The 19228-nt window shown below is 48.7% G+C and overlaps 1 protein-coding gene across 5 annotated transcripts in view; it reads right to left on the reverse strand.

Moving 5' to 3' along the window:
* Positions 1–19228, reverse strand: part of KMT2A (lysine methyltransferase 2A) — a 2049111-nt gene that overhangs the window by 208936 nt on the left and 1820947 nt on the right. For all 5 annotated transcript variants that reach the window (XM_069614436.1, XM_069614434.1, XM_069614435.1 and 2 more), the window contains 2 exons: positions 5715–5789; positions 4857–5031 (listed from right to left, as the gene is read on the reverse strand). In XM_069614436.1, coding sequence (XP_069470537.1) covers positions 4857–5031; positions 5715–5789 — 250 coding nt within the window. The remainder of the gene's footprint in view (positions 1–4856; positions 5032–5714; positions 5790–19228) is intronic.

A 19228-nucleotide genomic window follows, 5' to 3' on the forward strand; every position in this document is an offset into this window, starting at 1 on the left:
TCACGCATCCTGTCAGGAAGTCAAAAGAAACAATTCTACACAATCATCCAATTCTGGGAACTCATAACAACAACCAGTATCATGGAATAAATATTTATTGGACCTGACTTGCTCAGAATATATAGACATTGAGAAATTTTTGTCATTTGAGAATGATTTTACCATAAGTTTAACTTGGTTTTCTTCTTTTTTGTCATGAAATGTCAATATGAGTGAAAAAGATTGTTTTCAAACTAAATCATTCAATAAAAATAAAGAAAATTAAAATCACGTACTATTTGAACTAAGAGATACATAGATTTAACTTAAAAATAAAAGTATATTTTTCAGTATACCAATGTGGAATGTTTTCTTTTGTTAACTTTGTGGAGTAATGCTACTTCACTGCCAGCTCTTTTCGCTCCTCGAGTTAAACCTGCCAGATCTGCCAAAGCTACTACCTTGGAGTGGTCTGTTTTTGCTAGTTGGTTTTAACAACTAAAAACCTTTAGTTTAGATGGCTACATAGCTCTCAAAAGGCAGTTGTGCAGAAGTCTCCCTAGAGGTACCCCAATGGCTACCATAGGTATATTGGGCTACTACAAAGGTAACAATGTCTGCACCCTTACTGAAGTAAAAACTAAATTACAGCTGCCACCAACCCTTTCCACAAAAACAAAGGAGGCTGATATAATAACCATAGGGGAAAAATGGGATGCTTAATATGTACTCATGTCGTAGGAGCCAAAGGGCTACCATAGGGCCATATAGTAAAAAAGATCACAGTGTTAAGGGGACTTCAGGGGGAAGTACTTCTGACAGAAGAAGTCAGGGATCTTAGAAAAAACTATAGGTTTAGGAGTTCCTTAAATGGGACAACAGAACCCCCAAAAGTTGTGTCTCGTCTGACAGGGGGTGCAGTCATACACCAAATGGTCAGCTCCCAACCACCACAGACAAACCTGATGGGGTCTGACATGGGCATATTGCTGCCGCTGTCTATCAGGACTTAAAGTCTGAGGTCTTCAGAATACAGGGCATGACCCAGTAAGATATTCTCTGAGAGTAAATGACGTTCTGAAAACAACATAATGATAGTGTGGAAAATAAAAATGGAGACATGGGTCGCTGCGGGATGCATATATACTACCCCATAAATCAATTCCAGAGCCAGGGAAGTTGATGATGCCGAGGTCAGCTGGCATAGAGACACATTAGACACTGTGGTGGCTGAAGAATTTCCGCAGATGTGCTGGGGTATATAGGTCTAAGATGAGGAGTCTGTGGTAGGAAGCAACCCAATAATTAGAAATTGTCGTTCTATTCTTTGTACACATTTTTATCAAAATAATGTATTCTGATAAATCTATTGTGTGCCCACTGAAAGTGTTTACTGTACCTTTTAACAATCTGGCTTCATCCAAAGAGTTTGCTTAGCTATACTACCGTCTACTGTTGTTTCCACGAAGTAAATTACTTTGTGGTAATTACATCGACAGTTTAATTGGAAGTTTATTTTTTTTGGGTAAAGCGGTAAAAGGGGGATGGGGAGGGGTTTGGAGTAGGGGTTTTAGTGAAGGCGAAGGGAGGTTTGGGGGGCATAAAAAACACATTTTGAAGTAAACTGTCGAAGTAATTTCAACAAAGTAAATTAACACAAAGTAATTTACTTCGTGGAAATGACATGGAACCACACTACCACTTGGATAGTCAGGATAACTCTGATAAAAACACCCTGCAAACCAAGAAGGTTGATATAGCTGTATCCCATAACTGGGACCTAAGAAAAACTTCCCAAACACACTAAGAAGGTCTATTTCTTGCCCAGCCCCACCGGCCATCCCAAAGAAACCCGGGCCCAGCAGGCATGTCACAGTGTCCCCAGGTATTGGTAACCTTAGATATCACCTTGGGCTAGACCACAGTAAGCTAAGGAGTAGCTCAGAGTGTTAGGGAGAATTCTCAGAAATGTGCCAATTCTCTCCACCTTAGAGACCCCCAGCAACTTTGCTGGATTTTGAGGACTTGATTTTTTTTAACCTGGAGAGAGTGAGACCCTCTTTCCCACTCTCTCATGTATTTTAATGTGATTTTGTATACCGAGTTTCTTTTGGTTGTGGAGTCTGACAAACTCCATAAGCATCATCCTTTACATTTTGTCACACAGCACCTTCAGTGCAGTGGCACGGGGAAGTCTTTCAGATTTCCCAAAGGTTTAAATACCTTCTCTGGGATAAACTACTGTTTCCCAGAGCAGTAAATTGAAATTGACTTTACTTACCATTGTAACTTTTTAGACACAGCACACACTATCTTACATGAGGATGCTGGCAGGATTACCTAGTGTCCTCTTTGCCTAGCTTCTCATGTAACATTTTTATGTTGCCCTTTTCTCACTCAATGGCTGGTGGCAGTGGTTTTGTGTTAACTACCATGGTGTGCATTTACCGCGGGCTGCATCCACAGCTGCAGTAAAGCACCCAAGGGTGCCATTTTTGTTCAAAATGGCCCGGGTCTTCTTTTTTCGCCATTTCTTTGTGGAAAGGTTCTTCTTGAGATTTAATCTGTGTGCCAAACCAGGTTTGGTCCAATTATTCGATTTGCCATTGGTGGGATTCACGAGTGAAGCCCGCCTCTGGCTCCAGGGTGTTTGGGGTAGGCAGGAAGTGAGGGAGGTGCCCGAAACTCCCTGTGCTTCGTCTCCTAGGAGACCCAAATGCACTCTGTGGTGATTGGCCGGCTGACTATCCGGCAAGGACAGCCACTCTGCTGGCTGACTGACAGCTAGGCTGGAATGAATGGGAGATAACTGAATAAAAGGCAAGGCTTTTGGCTTGGAAGGCAGAGTCGACCACTGGACGAAGGAACCGAAGAAGAACTTGAAGAGGACGCCTGCTGCAACTCCTAGACCGTTGGTTTGCCCGGTGAAGCCCTGCTGCTGTGCTGAAACACCAAATTCATATCGACAGAGAAGCCCCTGCAAGGACGACTTCTCCCTTTGAGTTGGTGGGACCAATCAACTCCAAAGTAAGCCACCTGGACATCCATCTCGGAGCTAGTTGAATTTCCACAGAGTTTCTGCTGGAAACCGTATAGCCAGGGAGAGGAACACCAGATTGTGTGCGTTACTTTTAAGCTGGCCAAGAGATCCAGGAAGATCTTCCGGACTCCCAGGAAGCAGGACTGACCGAGCCTGAGCCCCCTCAACAGAGTGCGGGACCCCAGACGCAAGGAAAGTCCATCTCAAATGCCAGGAACCGCAGTGTTGCTATTTGCGGTAGACGCGAGGAGCTGAAACACTGAACAGTCACGGAATTGAAGATTGCCGGTGCGAGCAGTGACCGTCCCATTGCAGTGCAGGAGTCCCCAGAAGTCCTCCCTCTTGTCTCCACGAGTGAGGCACAGGAACAGTGAGATCTGCAGAGCTGCGCAGGAACAGAAGTCATCTGCTGCACTTTTCTTCATTCTAAAGGTACTTTAAAGTCTGAGAGAACTTACCTCTTACTGTAGAGTTGCTTGCATCTTCTACTACTCACAAGTCTAATCAGCTTGTGGCCATACATTTGATTTTTCTTCTCTTCAAAGACTTCTAAAACACTGTGCAAAGACTTTCTACTTACCTACAAAGAAGTGCCTCAGCTCGTAAAGAATTTTGCCTATTGACTTTGGCATAACCTCTTTTCACTGAATAACTCTTATTGGGCGATCTGAAAGTCTTTTCCTGCTTAGGAATATTTGTGGTCTCTTGTATGTTCTAAATAATCTTTTCCTTTCACTTATTACTGTTTGATTCTAAATGTAACAGTGATATATTAATGTCCCCAGAACTCTAGCAATTGAAGTCACCTGGTGTGTAGATCGTGTCTGTGGGCCATCCCAAAAGGGTATCTACTGATTTAGAGATCTTAAGATTGTGTATTTCATGAAGTGTATTTGATTGTTACTGTTATATTGCTCCCTTCTGAAGAAGGTTTATTCTATCTGACTGATAAATTAATTAATACTTGTTTATTCAAGAAACCTTGAGTGTAAGAGTTTATTTGAATACTTGTAACTGTAAATCTCTGTGCAACTCCACTACAGCTCACATTGACCCCTCTTGAAGTAAGCCTGGCTGCTCAACACGCTACCAAAACTGTGTAGTACAAGCTTATACCAAAGATTGGGTTTCCTATACCTGTAGTCAGAGTTGTTTGTAATGTTCCCAGAGGGTACCGCATACAAACTTTGCCTAACACAGAGAGACAACTGTTTGAATGAGGCATCGGGAGTACTCTTAGAGCACACCATGATCGTAGGTGCGGTGCAAGCAAAAGGGCTTCAGTAGTATGAAGAAGGGCTGCAGTATCAACCTGACTCTGGCTTGGAGAGCACTCAGCAATTGTCATGAAGATTGGTCTACGAAAAACCATGCCGGATAGTATCTGAAAATTAAGGGTTATTCATCTGAAGCTTAATTCATGTTTTATCCTTCTAACCAAAAAAATCATTACGAGTCCATGAAATAGCAAACATAACAACTGTAGTTCATAGGAGAAGCCAGTTAAGGGATGAAACAAAAACAAAAAGTTAAGTCAGGCACCAGCCACTTATGATAGAGACAGGGCCAATGTTTATAAGCAGGGACCATGAGATTATCAGGAAGCCAACAATCTACTGCAAAGGCCAAGGATTGTTGAAGAGGAGAAGGAAGCTTCGAGAGCAGAACCAATGGCTGCACATGCATGCAAACCCTCCTGTTTCTATTTTTGCAGCAAAAAGAATATTATAGTTTGTTGCCCTGCAGCAAGGACATTCCAAGAGTGTGGAGGAAAGGGGCTGGATGTTGTAGTAATATCCTGTGTTGCTACAGTAGAGCAGTGATCAGAGTTACTTGCCTGCAGTGCACTTCGGCCCGTGCAGAGCCATGTGGGTTCAATGGCGGTTCATTGGCCTCCTGGGGTTTATGGAAACGAAATTTATAATTGCGGCAATGCTTGGCCCCATAAAGCTGCTCAATCAGAAACACAACGGCATGGTGGAGATTACCCAGCATCCGCAGCCCATTCACACCTAAAACCATAAACCACAATGAGCATTATCGTCAACAGAGGCGAAAGTTAATTGCATTTCTTCAACCATACATGCAAACAGAAATGTAAAAAGCATAAACTGGACAATGGAATACAAGAATAATAATACAATCTGGAGTGCAACATTCACATTAAGGAATTAGAAAATAAGAGGGTGATGATGAACTTGTATTCAGTGGAAAGGTAGTGGACAGCGCTAAATTGTGATGTCAGGAGAAAGCATATGTTGGTGGGTACAGCTGGGTGGCAGAGCAAATGCAGTTTTTGCAGACAGTGAAGGAGTCTAATTAAACGCTGCATGCTGTTTCTCTTATCTGAATACTATTTTGCTAAGTACCAATCCCAACATTATTTTTTTAGCTAACCCATCCCCTTCTGGGCCACAAAGTGTCAAATTTCACATAAAGTGTAACTGCTCTGGTGTACATGGTTCAATGGCTCTGCATTTATAGTCCCCATTCTCCAGGAAAAATCTGCAGTAATGGAAGGACAATGCTGAATGTAGGGTCTCCACGTCCAACACACTACTCAGCAACACTAAACATGCACGCTCAGTTTGTAATGGCTCATTGCATCTGAATTAAAACCCCTCTTTCATTTGTACAATTTAAAAAACAAGAGTACCCTGCCATTTCATTAGGGACCCAAAGAGGTGAAACATACCCGCGAATGACAGCTGCTTCAGACGCGCATTGGAGCGGGCTTCTTGGACCTTGTCAGTGAGTGACTTCCAAGCATCTGTAAGGAAATAAGCGAAATGATTCATTTGATGCGTACATGTTAGGTAAGATTTTAACTTTAGTGCTAAATCTACCTCACTTGTGAGAACCCCAGAACATTTTATTTTGCTTTACTGGTGTCTTCTTTTTCCCTATACCTCAGTGAATGGGAACGTTTTTCCACACTCACAAATCCTTTTACTCTTTATGGGTGTCATTTTTAAGACTCTCCATAGTGTCCTTTTAATTATATCCTCTTTTACAACTTTTGGAATAAACTACCTATTGTTGCTGGGTTGCCACTTGGGCTCCCCTTTTACATTTTCTCTGGCTAACCTTGTGAGAACTATAGTTCCCAAGGATACTTTATACTCTCTAAGACAATGCATTACTTACCGTAAAAGCATTTCTGATGGTTGTATCTGCTTAGATTCACATGCTGTGCATAGGTCCGACATCCAGTGGTCACTGCGGAGTATTGCATTTTGTTTTTCGTAGTCGAAAAGGGGACGTCGACAAGGCGTGTCTGTAACACTATCCCTATAGTGACGTGCGTTGTACCCACAATCCCTCACGCGTCGAGGTCCCTCTGTTTGTATTTTTTCTGCCCTGAGGGAGCCTTCTATAGGTGAGTGAGTACAGAAAAGAGAGAGATGTAGAAAGGTGTCTATGTTCCTTCCATCCGAGCGGGGAGGAAGGGTGGGCGCATGTGAATCTTAACAGATACAACCATCAGAAATGCTTTTACGGTAAGTAATGCATTGCCTTCTGATGTTTGTTAATCTGCTTAGAATCACATGCTGTGCATAGACTAGCGAGCAGTACCCGGAGTTGGCGGTGGGTTATGAGAAGGAACAGTAGAGAAAAGATGTCTTAATACTGCCTGTCCCACCTGGGAGTCAGATCTAGAGTGTGCATCTAGACAGTAGTGTTTTGTAAAGGTGTGCACAGAACTCCAGGTAGCCGCTTTGCAGATGTTCAAGGGGAACATTTGCAATGAACGCTATGGAAGTCCCAGTGCCTCGAGTGGAATGTGCTCTTGGCTTGAAGGGTAGTTCTCTCTTAGCAAGGGTGTAACAGAGAGTGATGCATTGAACAATCCATCTAGATTTAGTGGACTTTGAAACTGCATCTCCCTCTCTTCCTGCTGCCACCGAGACAAAGAACTGATTAGTCTTTCTCAGTGGTCTGGTTCTTTCCATGTAGAACATGACAGCTCTGCGTACATCTAGTGTATGCAGACTTTTTTCTCCCAAGCTGGAAGGGTTTTGAAAGAAATTTGGTCGTTCCATTAACTGGTTTACATGGAATTTCGAGATGAATTTTGGTGCAAACCTTGGGTGTGTGCGTAGAACCACCTTATCCTTGTGAACTGTTACGAAGGGGTCTAGAACAGAAAGAGCCTGTAGTTCACTTACTCTCCTAATGGAGGTGATAGCTATTAGGAAAGCAGTCTTAAGAGTGAGGTCTTTAAGAGTTGCCTTGTGCATGGGTTCAAAAGGAGGGCCCATGAGTCTAGAAAGTACCACATTTAAGTCCCATCCGAGAGCTGGGTTAGCTATCGGAGGGTGTATTCTCTTTACCCCCTCCATGAAGGCCTTGATAACTGGTATCTTCCACCACGACACTTTAAGTTGGGAAGTGGTGTATGCAGAAAGTGCCGCCAGGTGGACTTTAATGGAATTGAACACTAGACCTGAATCCAGTAAATGGGTCAAGTACAGAACAATGTTAGTGGGAGAGCGGTCAACCAGGTTGATGCTCTTACCTCTACACCAGATGACAAATTTTTTCCACTTGCTAGAATAGCAGTGGTGAGTATTAGGTTTTCTGGCTTCCCTGAGGATGTCCATACATCTCTGCGGGAGTTGTAGATGTCCAAATTCTATAATCTCAGGAGCCAGGCTGCTAAGTTCATGGTCTGAGGGCATGGATGCAGTGTCCTGCCCTTGTCCTGTGACAGCATGTTGTAAGGGCAGGGAAGTTTCACTGGGGGAGATAGGGACATCTCCATCAAGTGAGCGAACCATGGCTGCCGGGCCCACATTGGGGCCACTAGTATCATGGTAACCTGCTCCTGGTGCATCTTGTGCACCACTTTGTTGAGAAGGGGAGTCGGGGAAAAGGCGTAAACAAATTTCCCTGACCACTGAATCGACAGACCGTTCCCCTTGGACTGGTTCTGGGGGTACCTGGAGGCGTAACTTTGGCATTGTGAGTTCTCCAGAGTTGCGAACAGGTCTATTTCCGGGAATCCCCATTGCGTGAAGACGTCTAAAACGATGTCTTCGTACAATTGCCATTCGTACTCTTTGCGGCAGGGGGAAGTCTCTGCTGAGTTCGTCTGCTAGCAGATTGAGTTCCCCTGGTACGTGTTGTGACAGTAGGAACATGTTGTGTTTGAGAGCCCACTTCCATATATTCTGGGACAGCTTGGACAGTCCTGGAGAGTGGGTGCCCCCCTGCTTGTTGATGTAGTACATGGCTGTGGTGCTGTCCATAAGGACCATCACTGTTTTCCCTTGTAGGTGTTCCTGGAAGGCTTTTAGTGCTTTAAACACCGCCAGTAGCGCCAGTAGGTTTATGTGCTTGGATGCTACGTTCGGAGTCCACACTCCGTGAGCAGTCTGATGGGATAGGTGAGCCCCCCATCCTGTGAGGGATGCGTCCGTGGTTAGAGTGGCCTCCACCGCGGGTGTGACAAAGGGTTTCCCTATTATCAGGTTTCCCTTTGTCCACCACCGTAGCGAGAGAACCAAGGCTTGCGAGACCACCACTAAATCGTCCCATTGTCCGCTGGCCTGACACCACTGGCTGTTGAGCCACTCTTGCATTGGGCGCATGGGCAGGCGTGCGTGAGGTACCAAATAAATACACAACACCATCATACCGAGCAATCGCATCGCTTTGCGCACCGTCACCTCTCGACCTGCCACATATTGGGGGATCTGAAACAGCATGTTTTGGACCCTCTCGTTGGAGGGGAAGAAGAGGCCGTCCTTTGTTTGAATTAGAGCCCCTAGGAATTGTTTGACTTGGCTGGTGGACTTCTTCTCGTTGATGGAGAAGCCCAATTGGAACAAAAGGTCTACAGTCTTTTGGGTGTTTGAGAAGCATGTCTCGTAAGAATCCCCTGTTATGAGCCAGTCGTCGAGGTAAGGGTATACTGGGATGGATAACCTGCGCAGGTGGGCCGCTGCCACTGCCAGTACTTTTGTGAATACCCTTGGTGCAGATGCTATGCCGAAGGGTAGCACTCTGAACTGGTAGTGTTTGCCCTCTATCATGAACCTGAGGTATTTTCTGTGCGCTGGCAACATTAAAATATGAAAGTATGCATCTTTCATGTCCAGTGTTGTCATGTAATCTCCCTGTGATATCAATGGGATTCCTTCCTGTAAGCTCACCATACAAAACTTTTGGGGTTTGACAAACTTGTTCGCTGGGCGCAGATCTAATACAGGGCGCATGGTTAGATCCTTTTTGGGTACAAGGAAGTACACTGAATAAATACCTTCCATTACCTGAGATAGAGGCACGACCTCTATGGCTCCTTTTTCCAGCAGTTGGTCCACTTCTTGGGGAAGGATGGCGAGGTGTTCTGGTGTCATGCGGCGTCCCCTCGGGGGACTGTATGTTGGGGAACTGTTGAACTCTATACAGTAGCAGCGGGCTACGGTGGAAAGTACCCAGCGGTCTGATGTTATTCCCTCCCATGCTGGAAGAAAGGATGTTAACCGGCCCCCGACCAGCGTTGCATGAGAGGGGACGCGAATCTTCGTGTCACTTGGTGGTGTTGTTGGCTTGGGAGCCTCTGGGGGTGGAACCCCGGCCTCTTCCCTTGCCACGACGTTGACCCCTCTGATTGTACTGGCCGCTATTACTCTGGTAGTTGCTGGCAGAGTACTGTTGTTGTTGGTTTTGTTGCTGGCGTTGTCCACGAAAAAAGCACTTATTACCAAATCCCCGCCTGTTAGGGGGTTTTGAAATTTGGTCTAAGGTCTTTATTGTATCAAATTCTTTCTTCGCGTTCTCCAGCGCGTCATCCACTGCTCTCCCAAAGAGGTTGGACTCCTCTATGGGTTTATTAATAAGGGACGCTTGTGTTTCCGCCTTAAATCCGGAATTGCGAAGCCAGACGTGACGCTTCAGTAAAATTCCTTGTACCAAAGTGCGGCCAGCCGTCTCTGCTGCATCGAGGGTATTCTTGACGATGCTTTGATTGACCAGAAAGCCCTCGTTAACTGTAGCCAGTAAACGAGTCCTTAGGGGTTCGGGAGCTTCTTCGATGTCCTGTCTGAGCTTAGCCCATTGAGCATCGGCGTAGCTTGCCAATAGGGTATTATTATTGGCGATTCTGGTAGAGAATGCTGCAGAGGTGGTGATTCTCTTGGCTAGGGCATACAGCTTCTTCCCCTCTTTATCTGGGGGTGCCTCGCTAGTAGATAGTGGGACTCCTGCCCTTTTCCTGGTGTTGGTCACAACCAGGGAGTCCGGGATTGAGTGACCCTAAATATATAATGGGTCTGATTGAGAGGGAGAGAACAGTTTCTCAATCCTTGGATTGACCCCTCTCACCAATGCAGGAGTGGAAAGAGAAGGTGTAATACGTCTCTTAACTGAGGCGAGGATGGGTATAACCTGGCTAGTGGGGGGTTTTTCTTTGATCATCCTCTCCACAAAATCGGTGTCTGGGGTGACCTCCCCAGTTTCGATCTCGAAATGTGCTGCTGCCTTCTTCAGCAGTGCATTGAAGGTGGGTTAATCATCGACAGGCGAAGGGTTCCTAACTGGTGTAGTTTCAGTAGACCTGATGACTATACTGCTACTGCCTGTGTCAGTCGACCTAGCCGGTGACTGCCAGGGATTTGGGTCGCCCTCGCCTGTGTCTTCCTGGTATCCTTCCTCACATAGGTTAGTTTCCTCGTGAAAACCTTCCTCTTCTTGTTGGTCCTCAACATAGGTGAACTCCTCTTCCTCTTGGAAGAAGGGGTCTTCCTCAGTGGGATTGTAAGAGCTTATGTCCTCCTGTATGGGGTTATAAAACTTCTGGTATTTAGCCCTTGGACTCTCCAGGGGTGCCTCCCTTGGTCTCTTGGGTGCCCTGTCTTCTGGGGTGGACATGAATCTATCTAGTTTGTCCATACAGGTCTGGAACCTTTCAAAGGTCCACTGAGGTCGGCCAGGACGGTCTGGGAAAGAAAAGGGGGTTTCTTCCTCCTGTAATTGTCTGGTTCTGTCCCATAACGTCGATGAAAGAGAGCCTTCGCCTTCTGAGTAGCCTTCTTGCTGGCTAGGGCCTTCTGTCGGCGTCGGGAACAGGCCTGATCTGTTTTCCGGCGCCTTCGGCGTATCTTTGGCCTTGTGCGCGGTTTTCGGCGTTGCACTCGCCGTACGTCTTTGGCCGTCCTTAGATGCTATGCGGGCGAGGCTTTCGGCGATCATACTCTCTTCCGAGGGATCGGTCGCCGTCACGCTATGAAACGTCGAGCCTTTGCTCGTCGAGTCCTTGCCCGTCGAGTCCTTGGTCGTCGAGTCCTTGTTGGCAACGTGAGCGCTCTTGCGATGCGCGTCGCCAGAAATTTTGGTGTTAGCGCCCTTATTTTTAGAGTGCCCAGTCGCCTGTTACGGGAGCGGTGGCGGGGAGGGCTGACGACCCTTACGGTCGGCGGAAGACGTCGGTGGGCCCGGCGTCCCCGTTGGCGCTATGGCTGCTTTCGTCTTCGACGAATGTGTGCCTGGGGGTATGTGCTTTGGTGTTTTTCTGTGTGCGTCCTTGTCGCCGGGGTGTTCATCCCCATAAGCTGGGCGTGAGCCGGGCTTGTCGGGGCCGGGGACGGACGACGAGGAGCGTGAACGCTCCTTTGAGAGGTTTACAGCCTCTGTTACGGGGACCGTGTAGTCACTGTCCTCGTCACACTCGGCGGCAGCGGGCGAGGAGTCAGGCCTAGACATGGCGTAGGCCGCCCACCTTTTGACCCTGAGGTCTTTTATAGTTTTCAGCTTTAGTAATTTACAGGCCGCACAGCCGTCCTCCTGGTGATCGAGGGGTAAGCAACGGTTGCACCGTTTGTGCTTATCCTTCCAGGTATATTTACCCTTGCAAAGCGGGCAAAACCTAAATGGCGTCCTCTCCATAGCTGAGGGTAATAAGTGTGACTACGACCTCGAAAGAGAGGGAGGGGAAAGAGAAAGGCATTCTTAAAGAAAAGAAAGAACACAAAACCCCACTCTCCCTACTGTGTATGGCTGGCGAGGCCAGGCCACGTGTTCGGCAGCGCCGAAGGATCCCCTCCGCTCGTCCTTCCGTCGAAGATCTTGCTCGGCGGAGAAACGGCTCTGCGTCGAGGGAGGGATCTACGTTATTGATATTAATAACTGTGATGCCGGAAATGCATCTGAGGGACAGGGCCTCTGAATCCTTGTCCTTTTTCTGTTTTTACCGTGTGTTCTGTCATGTTTTCTGCCCAGGAGTCCATGAGGGACTCCTGGCAGTGCAGCTCTCTTTTGGTTTGGTGAACAGACCCATGGGATACCCTTATGGCACCCATGGGTAGGGGTACAACCCTGTGCCCCTAGTGTATGTTTTTGGGCACCTGTGGGTGGCCCACAGAGCAGGGTATGGGCTGGTGGCAGCTCCATGCTGAATTTGACAGGTGCTCTGGGTGTCCTCCATTTTGGGATACCCAGGCCCTGCCATTGGAATCAGTTGATTCCTGATAGGAAACAAGATGGCCCCTGTGGCCTCTTGCTTTCTATTGCCTGTTATCTTGTTTTTCCCAAAGTCCTGGGAAGCCCTGACTCTGTCCCTTCCCCCTGACTGGCTGTTGGGTGGAAGTTCCATATATGGTGTTGTTGTAAAGGCCCAGCTAGACTGACTGGAGCCTTCCCAGTGACTGTATGTTATGGGTACCTCCTGTGGGTGGGACCTGGGTGAATGGAGTGTGTGACCAATATACACTCCTTGTTGTGGTTGTCTGGTTTCTGGCATGAGAGACAAAGACTGAGACAGCCCTGCCCGAAACTGGCCTGAATGCAGTGTGTAGTGTTGAATGGCTGGGTACTTGTCCCAATCCACATTCCTTGTTGTGAGTGTCTGAAAGGGAGGAGTGTGGCCTGAATGCACTGTGTGCCTGATTGGCTGACTGACTGCATGAATGCCCTTCTGTGTGATTGGCTGCTGTGTGTGTGCCAGCAGTGTGGATGAGAGACAGAATAGTATATCTGGGGACCTCTCACCACTGGAAATTGTTCAGAAGCATTCAGAAGCTGAGTCTCCACTCAAGAGTAACTGGATTTGCTGATCCTCGACGTCCAGCTGGAAGAAGAAGACTTGCTGTGGCATTTGCTTCGACGGAACTGAAGGTTGTCGAAATCGTCGAGGACTGACCCGAGAGAGGACCTGGTAAGGCGCCCTCTTCCCGTGCTCCGAGGGACCATCGAGCACCGCTGAATCTTCGCCGAAGCGCCCTGGAAGTCAGACCCTCGAAAGGCTGCCGACCCGAGACGGGACCGCCGAGGAGATCGAAGTGAAGCACCCGGACCTCGACGCTGTCGAAGTCCATTGCCGTCGACCAGGGTTCGCAGGTCTGTGTAACCGCTGGAGGCCCGTCGAAGTTGTGTTGCCCAGCCGTGGGAACCACTTGACGCCGTGCCGCCGACGACCGGAGCCGTCCGCTCCTTGCCTAAGAACATTTGACTCGAAGGACTCCCTCGTCCGCACCGTCGACCGCTTTTGCCCTGCCGGAGAAAGTCGAGGACGACCAACGCGCCGAGGAGAATCCGCCGGTGGGTTTCCCGCCACCTCACGATCCCAAAGACTCGAGCGACTCGACGCCCTTGCTGGGCTCCCGTCTCTACAATCTTTGCGGTCCAGAACTATTGTCATCGAGGTGCCCCGCACACCTCCGCCTTGCAGGACGCCGACGCCCCGACGCCGACGAGCACCGCTCGGACGAAGCTGCCGCCTCTTCGACATCATTCTACCTCGTTTGTCGACGGACGTTCGACGCCCCGTGCCTCCCGCTTGAAAGGGAAGGCATTCAAGAAGGGCCGTCGATTCCCCGTCGCCGAACCCCGAGGTCTTCGACGTTTCTCTACGCCTCTCGACGATCCGTGACTCCTGCTTAAAAGGGGGTCATTCAAGAAGGATCTGTCGACGCCTCTTCGAAGAACTCGACTCCACCAGGTACATTGGGGGGGTAAAAACATTGTAGGAGAGAATAAGACTGTTGAACAATATATGGACTGGGCTTGTGTCATATCCCTTTATTTTACAGGTTGCCCAGGTGGGGGGATCTCCACACAGAACTGTGTCCAGTGGTAGGGGCCAGTATTCTGCCTATTGTTTCAACCCTCTGTTATCTCTCCTCTCTCTATTGCTGGTTTCCTTCTTATTGATCTGTGTGCCATTTTAACAGTATTGTGAATGCACTTTAATGAGGTCTAATATTAGTGGTACCACTTTAGAATTGTAGATATTTACCATTGCTGATTTTCCTGAGCACAAAGTGCGTTATTGTGATAAGTGTACATAACCCTTGAATATTAATTATATAAAGACTGTGTTTTCAGTAATACAGTGTGTGGACATTCCTTTGAGGGGGGCTTGGGGATACACTGTACTTAAGAACCAGCCTGCATCACCTCCTGAGAAGCTAGGCCTTGATTGCTCGTCCATCGCTACCGTAATCGAGAATCTTGGCTGAGGTCTTCTGTGCCTCTCCTCTACCATATAGAGAGCGGAAGTACAGACCCCCCACCGGTCTTGACAAGCTGGTGGCAGCGGTGGGATGCTTATGGTTTTAAGACTCAGTGTATAACCGTGCCACTTACAAAATATCCGCACTTTATTAGATTAAGGTTTGGGTGTGTACCAAATAACTGCATTACAGGCAATGGAGCCCATTGCAAATGGTAAATTGACTCGGATGAGCTTAGAGGCTCTCCAGAGTGCTTGTGAAGCCAGGGAGTTGGACTTTGTGGATAAGTCTAGGGCTGAGCTGATAGCTGCCCTGGTGGACTACCAGACTGATGGTGAAACCCTTGATGAAGGGGGGGATGCAACCAGTGAGGACTCTGCCCCTGGGGTTGTCGCTGAATCTGTTTCTGGGAATGCCACCATTCCTGCTGCCTCTGTTCCAAACCCCAGCAATTCCATGGAACTTGAGTTATTAAGGATGAAATTGGCCTTTGAATATCGCAAGTTGGAAATAGAAGCTGAGCTTAAGAAAGAGGAGCTGGCACAGCAAGTGGAACTCAAGAATAGGGATCTTGCGCTCAAAGACAAGGACACTGAATGTCAGAGAATCCAGCTAGAGAGAGCTAGAGTGGAGACTTCAGCTAGACCAATTGAGAGTGGCAGGTCCCCAGCCACCAAGTTTATGAAAGATTTGGTTGGTGTGTTTGTGGAGGGTTCAGATATCCTCCAATGGATTGAAGCGTTTGAAATGGCTTGTGCAATTCATGATGTAGATAAAAGAGATTGGGCTAAGTGTTTGTTAAGCAGAGTGCCTCAAACTGGATATGACTGTATTCTGAAGCTGAGTGTGGAAGAAAGGGGTCAGTATGAGTGTATGAAGTCTGCTTTGATTGCCAAGTTTGGCAAGACACCTGCCCAATACCTTAAAAGGTTCAGGGAATTTAAGAAAAGAGAGAATGTGTCTTGGGTTGACTGGGTGAGTACTGCGCACATGAACATGATGGGGTGGATTGATGGATACAAGGTGAAAACTTTTGTTGAGTTGTCCCACCTCTTGTTTTTTGAGCATTTTTCTGAAGCCTGTTCACCAGAGCTGCGTCAGTATGTGGCTGACCAGAACATTTTGGACCCCTTTAAGCTGGCTAGGTTGGCTGACAAGTGGGTCTCCCACCGGGTGTCCCCTAAGGACTCCAGTGGGAAGGACAAGGACAAAGAAAAGGGGGCCTCTCAGAAAGCTGAGGAGTCCCAAAAGCAGTCACAGTCGGGTAAACCAAAACCTTCCTCTCCTAAGACCCAAAAATCTAGTGGGGATAAGTCCTCTGTGGGTGGGAATAAGAGTAGTGGTCCACCTGCTGCAAAGCAGGCTCCCAGTGGTTCCAGTACCGTACCCCGCACTCCTGGCACTTGTTGGGATTGTGGGGCTCTGGATCACAAAAGGGGTGACCCCAAGTGTAAAGGTAAGGCACTTGGAGTACAGGCTGTCAGCCTGACCTACCCTTACCCCGTGTCTGAGGTGGAGGCCACTGTCCTCCCCTCCTCTACAGGAATCACATTTGGTGCTCCAGTAGAGATTTCCTTAGTGTCCCTTGGGGCCTGGGACCAGTACGCAGAAGTACTGGCGACTATCCCACAGAACACCCGTAGATTTTTGAGAAGTGTCCTCTTGAATGGCCAGCCTTCTACTGGTTTGAGAGACACTGGGGCAAGCATGACAGTGGTGGACAGGACCCTGCTCAAGCCAGAGGACTATGAAGGTGCTCCTCTGCAAACCACCAGGTTAGCTGGTGGGCCTCCCAAATTATCGCCTGTAGCCCTAGTCACACTCATGATTGGAGACAAGACAGCAAAGCTTCCTGTCCTGGTTCAGGACAATGTCCCTGCTAACATTCTGTTAGGAAATGATCTAGTAGAGTTGGGGTTGATCTCGGATGGTCTTCCCATGACTGCTGCTGCAGTCACTAGGTCACAGGTGACACCGGGTCTGGCTGTGAGTCAGGTATCCGAGCCAAAGGCGAGGCCTAAGGCAAGAAGAAGGAAGACCAAGAAGGCCACCTCTGTGGAGGGAACACCTTCTCTTCCTGCTGTTCCGACAGCACCCAATGGGATCCATGCTCCGGACGGGCTGGGTCCAGCGGAAAACCCAAACTCAACTCCTGTGGGAGAAGAGACAGAAGACTCTCCTGTGGGAGAGGTTCTCAACCCGGAGGATCATCCCGACCTTCAATGCTTGTTAGCTGAAGGGGGACCCTCCCGGGCAGACTTCTGTAAGGGACAGAGAGAGTGCCACTCTCTCGAGGGCCTGAGGAAACAGGCCCTGTCCCAGGCACAAGGTGAAGTGCCTAGGACATTCAAGATTTATTGGGAGGGTGAGCTCCTTGTTAGTGAGCCCACTAAGCCCGAACCTGGTGCCCGCAAGAGGTTGGTGGTACCCCAGGTTTACAGGCCCTTCCTACTGCAGTTGGCGCATGAGGTGCCCTTGGCTGGTCATCTTGGGACCAAGAAGACTAAGCAGAGGCTCTCTGCCCATTTCTACTGGCCACGGATGGGAGTAGAGGTGGAGTCCCACTGCAGGACCTGCCCAACTTGTCAGTTGTCTGGCAAGACTGGAGGCAGGGTCATTGCCCCACTGCAGCCATTACCAGTGGTTGGCACACCATTTGAGAGGGTGGGCATCGACATCGTCGGTCCCCTTGACCCTCCCACTTCAGGTGGACATCGGTTCATCCTGGTCTTGGTAGATCATGCCACCAGGTACCCTGAGGCAATACCCCTTCGGACTGTTACTGCCAAGGTGGTTGCCAGGGCTCTCCTGGGCATTTTCACCCGTGTTGGATTCCCCAAGGAGGTTGTCTCTGACCGAGGATCCAACTTCATGTCTAGTTACATGAAAACCATGTGGAAAGAGTGCGGGGTAACCTACAAGTTCTCCACCTCTTACCACCCCCAGACCAATGGTCTGGTTGAGAGATTTAACAAAACTCTCAAGGGCATGCTAGGTGCTTTGGAAGAGCCCCTAAGGAGGAAATGGGATCTCCTCCTGCCATGCCTGCTGTTTGCTTACAGAGAGGTACCTCAAGAGGGTGTTGGTTTCAGCCCCTTTGAGTTACTCTTTGGACATCCCGTGAGGGGGCCCCTCGCCTTGATCCGAGAAGGCTTGGAAGCCACCCCTCCAGGTCCCGCCAAGCAAGTGGGGGACTATGTGTTAGGCCTCAGGCGGAGGATGACACAAATGATGGGTCAGGCAACAGCAAATCTCAAGGCCAGCCAGGAATTGAATAAGTACTGGCATGACCTGAAAGCTTCGCAAGTGGATTGGACTCCGGGACAGGAAATCCTTGTGATGGAGCCTACCAAGCCTAGAGCTTTGGCAGACAAGTGGACTGGACCCTTCAGGATCATCTCCAAGATGGGCGAAGTCAATTATCTGGTGGACATGGGAGCCTCTGGGGTAGCCCCCCAGGTATTCCATGTCAACAGGCTCAAGCCTTTCCACAGGCGAGCAGAGGTCTCATGTCTCTTGCTAGCTTCAGGGCAAGAAGAGGATGAGAGTGAGCCCCTTCCTGATTTGCTGCATAGCAACCCTCAGGATGGCTCAGTGGAGGGAGTACAACTCTCTCCCGATTTGACAACAGAGCAGCAGAGGGCCTGCCGGGCTTTGCTCCAGCAGTATGCCCCTCTGTTTTCACTGACACCGGGCCTTACACCGTGGTGTAAGCACGAAATTGACACTGGTGACAGTGTGCCTGTCAAAAGCAGGAGCTATCGTATGTCAGATACCGTCAAAAACCACATCCAGGCTGAGGTCGCCAAGATGTTGGATCTGGGTGTTATTGAACCCTCCACCAGTCCCTGGTCCAGTCCAGTGGTCCTTGTCCCCAAGGCAAGTTCCCCGGCGGGTACCAAGGATTGGAGGTTCTGTGTGGACTACCGAGGAGTCAATGCCGTCACCAAAACTGACGCGCACCCATTGCCCAGGGCTGATGAGCTCGTGGACACTATAGGTGCTGCCAAATTTGTGAGCACCTTTGACCTTACCTCAGGCTATTGGCAAATAGCTCTGACGGACCATGCCAAGGAAAAGACGGCATTCTCCACACCTGAGGGACTCTACCAGTTTAGGGTCATGCCCTTTGGGTTGAAGAATGCCCCTGCCACCTTCCAGAGATTGGTCAACCATGCGCTCAGTGGGCTGGAAGCCTTTTGTGTGGCTTACTTAGACGACATTGCCGTCTACAGTTCCACCTGGGAAGAGCATTTGACACATCTGGATAAGGTGTTGCAGGCCTTGAAAAGGGCTAACCTCACTATCAAGGCCACCAAGTGCCAGATAGCTCAGGGGAAAGTTACCTATCTTGGTCATGAGGTAGGAGGGGGTCAAATCCAACCTCTCTCCAGTAAAGTACAGGACGTACAGAACTGGGAGACTCCCACTACTCAAACCCAGGTGAGAGCCTTTTTGGGCCTCACTGGGTACTATCGCAATTTCATGGCAGACTATGGAACCATAGCTGCACCCCTGACAGCTCTAACTTCGCCCAAACAGCCTAGGAAGGTTAATTGGACTGAAGACTGTCAGAGGGCCTTTGATGGCTTGAAAGAAAGTCTGTGTAGGGCACCTGTGTTGAGTGCGCCTGACTACAGCCGACCCTTTATCGTCCAGACGGATGCCTGCGACACCGGAATTGGAGCTGTCTTGTCCCAGTTAGATGACAAAGGGAGAGAACATCCTATCATATTCATCAGTAGACAACTCAAGG

Source organism: Ambystoma mexicanum, chromosome 9 (assembly GCF_040938575.1).
Source record: "Ambystoma mexicanum isolate Mex_15411 chromosome 9, UKY_AmexF1_1, whole genome shotgun sequence".
Lineage (NCBI taxonomy): Eukaryota > Metazoa > Chordata > Amphibia > Caudata > Ambystomatidae > Ambystoma > Ambystoma mexicanum.